General features: G+C 41.8%; 1 protein-coding gene across 1 annotated transcript; it reads right to left on the bottom strand.

Annotated features, from left to right (window-relative positions):
- Nucleotides 1-1176: 1176 nt before the first annotated feature.
- On the bottom strand, nt 1177-1718 carry LOC121876165. The gene is made up of 2 exons (XM_042381114.1): nt 1499-1718; nt 1177-1359 (listed from the first exon to the last, which is right to left on the bottom strand). Exons 1-2 carry the CDS (start codon nt 1625-1627, stop codon nt 1177-1179), a joined length of 312 nt encoding a protein of 103 aa, XP_042237048.1. The 5' UTR covers nt 1628-1718.
- Between the last annotated feature and the right edge of the window lie 3186 nt (nt 1719-4904).

The raw sequence follows: 4904 nt of genomic DNA, 5'->3' as shown, positions 1-4904 counted from the left end.
GTTTTACATTGCAAGTCACTCCCCGTTTTACATTGCAAGTCATTCCCCGTTTACATTGCAAGTCACTCCCCGTTTATTGCAAGTCACTCCCCGTTTACTGCAAGTCACTCCCGTTTTACATTGCCACTCCCCGTTTACATAGCAAGTCACTCCCGTTTTACATTGCAAGTCACTCCCGTTTTACAGAGTCACTCCCCGTTTTACATTGCAAGTCGCTCCCCAGCTTTACATTGCAAGTCGCTCCCCAGCTTTACATTGCAAGTCGCTCCCCGTTTTACATTGCAAGTCGCTCCCCGTTTTACATTGCAAGTCACTCCCCGTTTTACATTGCAAGTCACTCCCCGTTTTACATTGCAAGTCACTCCCCGTTTTACATTGCAAGTCACTCCCCGTTTTACATTGCAAGTCACTCCCCGTTTTACATTGCAAGTCACTCCCCGTTTTACATTGCAAGTCACTCCCCGTTTTATATTGCAAGTCACTCCCTATATTGTGGCTTTTCAGGAATTATACAAAGTAGCTTTACCAAAACCAACAATAATATACTGTACATGTTTTGGCTAAGCTCTCCAAACTATTATATAACAATTTTGAAAAATATAAAGGACATTTGACAGTCAGCACGAGTTAACTGTTCATGAAAATATAAAGATAATAGAATCAGGAGGAGAATTAAAGGTTTTATGTTTTTACAGAAATATTAACAACTATACTGTGCAATCGTTTCACAGAGCGGCTGGAGTGAGGAGAGCTGAGTGTCGTACTGCTGGAAGTGGCATTTGTGTGTGCTGCGGTAAGATGTGATGAGGATATGTATTAATACACTTCAATTGCTAAAGTCTTCAAACGCTTATGGTGGAATAGTAATTACTTTCGTTATCAATAAAATTATGATACAATTCTCTGACTTATCTGGCAAATCTCAAGGGAAAGATTACCGGTTCTTCTTTCAGCAAACTCCTCTATATATATAACGTAATTAAAACCCCAAAAAGGTCAAGTTATAAAGCAGAAACCAAATATTTAACACAGACCGGAAGACAATCCCGTTAAATTTCAAGCACATTAATTTCCTTTATGACAAATGTATCTTTATATTCCCGGGAAGATAAATAATACCGAAGGGATATTGGTAAAAAATAAAATTAATAAAATTAAGCACAAGATCACCGACACTCACCTAAATCCCCAACCGAAGGAGGCGAAGATGGAGAGCCCCTCCTTACCCACGTAGAAGGGCGTGTGGCCGCGGGCGTCGGTGTGATGGGCGGCGAGGATCACGTTCATGTAGTTCCTGAAGATGATGTGACCAAACTTTCCACCCATCACCTTCTGCAGCGCCTCCTCCACGTTCAACCGCTACACAGGGTCACGTAGAGGGAAAGACTGAGATACATAGTGTTTACCACCATCAGTCTACACCTTTAAGTGACAAAACAGTTTATTTACCCAGAAAAACACATACAAAATGGACAATAAAAACCGTACACACACACACCTGCATCTTGCCATAGAGCTTCTTAACGACGGGGTCAGTGTGTTGGGAGAAGTACTCGAGGGGCACCCCGGACAAGAGCCAACTTTCAATACTCCACTGCCACCCTTCCTCCTCCACCAGCTGCCTCATGTTCTCTAAGGGCTTGGTTCTCCCCTGCACTGATAGGTGAGCGATCAGTGAAGATTTATACGCTGCGCTGATCACCAGAGAGAAGATCAACCACCACCCTATCAACACCTGCGTTAATAATAATAATAATAATAATAATAATAATAATAATAATAATAATAATAATAATAAGGGTAGTAGCAGTAATACAGGTAGTAACAGTAATAATAAATAAGTAAGAGTATCTGCACATCCACTTGTACACCTACTCTGTTGGAGACGCTGACGGAGGGATTAGGGGGAACGGTGTCCAGTAGGGCTCCCCATCCAAACATAAGAGAAGAAGTGAAGCCGAGGGGATGCCAGTTGAAGGTCCAGCGTGACGCCCTGTGTAGCAGCCACAGAACCAGGCACCAGATCACCACCATCCCCAGCAGCCCCGCCCACAGATCCCCTGCAGGAGTGGTGGTTAGTCACATGTCCACCCACATCGCTAAAGGCCTAAAGTGGATTCTTGTACATTATTTCAGAACACGTCGTAAAATGCTTACGTTAGAAATTTGTGTTATTTATAAACAATAATGACAATCAACAAGTGGAAGTTTTATAGTAAACTTTCATTGGAAATAACACTACAAATAACAGTTCATTGAGAGTAATTATATAGAGTGCAATGAAGGAAAAAATACATTAAGTATACCTGTAAACGGGCGTACAATGGCGAGGTGCTGAGGCAGGAGTGTAGGCTTGAGGGAGATCACAATGAGCTGGTCTGAGGGATACGCTCTAGTAAAGCCTATCACTTTGATGCGCTTAGGGGAAGGACCCATTAAGGTGGAACAGTCGGTCTCCTCCCTCTCCAAGTTCCCCACCAGGCCGCTGAAGGAGCCATTCTCCTGCACCAGACCCCACACGTTTTCCCGCTGCTCACGGATCTCGTATCTGTCAGTGTTGTGAATAATAAATAAGAAGTAGAAAACTAATTCTCACTGCGGTAAGTTAGATTAACAATGTAACAACAGGAAGATATAGGCTACGAAAACTCCTAAAACGTGAACAGACGGTTGTGTTTTTTTATGGGTCTTACAGTTAAGAATCATTCGCACCATTAAGACATTGATGATTTCTTACGTAAAGTTGAGTGATGCAGATAAGATGTCGAGCATCCTGGAGCTAAGAGAGTCCTTGAGGGTGACGGTGGTACCTGGCTCCTCCGTGTCCTTCTCGTAGTCCACATATGGGAAGAACCTCATCGTCAGGATCTTCATCTTATAGCCCATTAAGTCCTCAAGTTTGTCTGAAGAAATAGGACATTTTTTTGTATTTAGAATTGGGTAAAATAAGCCTTGAAGGTATCCCAGACCCCCCACACAGCAGTCAGTCCTATCGTTTGAACACTACAGTGCGTGGTTCACCCTCGTGCTCGGTTATAGTGACATGGTTGGCCATGACATATTCCCGACATCGAAGTTGTTTGTGTATTTTTTTAACAATTGTTCCTTTTCCCACCTAGGCTACTCACTGTGCACGAGAAGGTCGTGAGGGAGCTCGTAGATGGAAGCATTGCTGTTCCACCGGTGGAAGAGACGGACCCCAGCATCGCCTCTTCTACAGTACATGCACCTCTTGTACACGCTCACGCCTCTACGCCGACCTCCTGCTGGAGGAGTACCGAATTGTATAAGAGTATTTATTTTCTCTCAAAGCGTTACTTCAATAACAAGGTTTCATCTTCTCATTCGTCTCAAGAGGTAACTCACCTGATTACAAGTTGTCCTCAAAAAGACGGTACAGTATACTGACCTCCCTTCCCCGCACTCTTCACGAGAGAAATATTTTTCCAAGGTTGAGTGTGGAGGTCTAGGTCTTCGAGGGCGAGGTAGAGAGCGTGGAGGGCGTTGCGGAGACTAGGATGCAGGAGGATGGTCTTCCCTCTGGCCTCCTCACCCACCACCACTACTCCTGTCATCGGTCGCTGCCACAATCTCGCCATTTCCAACAACCTGTAGGCGAGAGATTAATGCATTAGTGTCCCAACAGCGATTTATATTTGACAAAAAATATAAACAGCTTTCCAGTGTTGGTCTATTTTGCTGATATATTGTTGAATTAATTTTTTATTTCCATCATATTGATATTTATCGCCTGAGGGTAAAAGTCGCCTCACAGTAAAACGAATTTGGGGTCTAATCTTAACAACATTTGCCACTTGGGTTCTTTATTTCCACTTGGATTCAACTGACTTATTGCCAATTGAACAAAATTGTGAATTGTGGAATACGTCCACTAGAACCGCAGTAAAGTTATACTGGTATTATTACCAGAAATAAATTGCAGGAAGAAGTAAAGGTAAAGTACTCCCCGGCGGCCACCCAGCGGACCACCGAAACAATTGTGCCATTGATTATTGTTGAATGTTACCGAGAACTTTTGGATTATTGTTGTTGATGATGTAGTTAAATATAGATTTCTTGCAGCTGTGTATAATGATATTGAAATTCATTTGATCACTTTGACATTCAAATAACATTTATTTGCACTTGATATTTATTCTAAATTTAATCTTAGATTCCAGTCGAATTGTTGCAGTGTGTTGACTTGGTGCTTTGTTGTACAGGATATATATATATATATATATATATATATATATATATATATATATATATATATATATATATATATATATATATATATATATATATATATATATATATATATATATATATATATATATATATATATATATATATATATATATATATATCTCACCAAAACTTTCACATTACAATCATGGTTTGATCGCTCCTGCTCTCTTGCTTGCAGGGTGAGAGATAGGGCATATCGAGCTATGAAACTATCTCCTTCTCCTATTACCCACACCTCTTTCATTACTTCTAGGAATCGTTGTAAGGCTATTCTTCGTAGGGCCAAGCGGAATTTTATTAAAAGAAAGACCGCTGTCCTGACTAATTCTTCCTCTAGTAAATCCTTCTGGTCCTTAACTAAAAACATCTGTAACAACTTCTGCACGCCTTCTTTTCCTCCCCTCTTCCGTCCCAATAACTCTATAGCCAACTCTCCCCCTGAGAAAGCCAACCTCTTTGGCACCTTATTCTCCTCTAATTCCACCTTAGACGATTCCCACTCTACCCCTCCTACCCCTGCACCTCCTACTGAACCTATGCACTTTCCTATAATCTCCACTCGCAGGGTTGCCGGTGTGTTATCCAGGTTGGATGTGAGTAAGGCGCATGGACCGGACGGAATACCCCCTCGTGTTCTGAGGGAGTGTGCTGAA

Source organism: Homarus americanus, unplaced genomic scaffold (assembly GCF_018991925.1).
Source record: "Homarus americanus isolate GMGI-L3 unplaced genomic scaffold, GMGI_Hamer_2.0 scaffold33468, whole genome shotgun sequence".
NCBI lineage: Eukaryota > Metazoa > Arthropoda > Malacostraca > Decapoda > Nephropidae > Homarus > Homarus americanus.
The sequence above is the reverse complement of the archived record's forward strand: the minus strand, read 5'-3'. Positions and strand labels throughout refer to the sequence as shown.

Bases quoted from the DNA above. Each gene is read 5' to 3' on its own strand.
- LOC121876165 (XM_042381114.1), bottom strand. From the start codon at position 1,627: ATGAGGCAGCTGGTGGAGGAGGAAGGGTGGCAGTGGAGTATTGAAAGT. The intron at 1,360-1,498 runs GTGTGTGTGTGT...GACCCTGTGTAG, and splicing joins AGCTCTATGGCAAGATGCAG to CGGTTGAACGTGGAGGAGGC.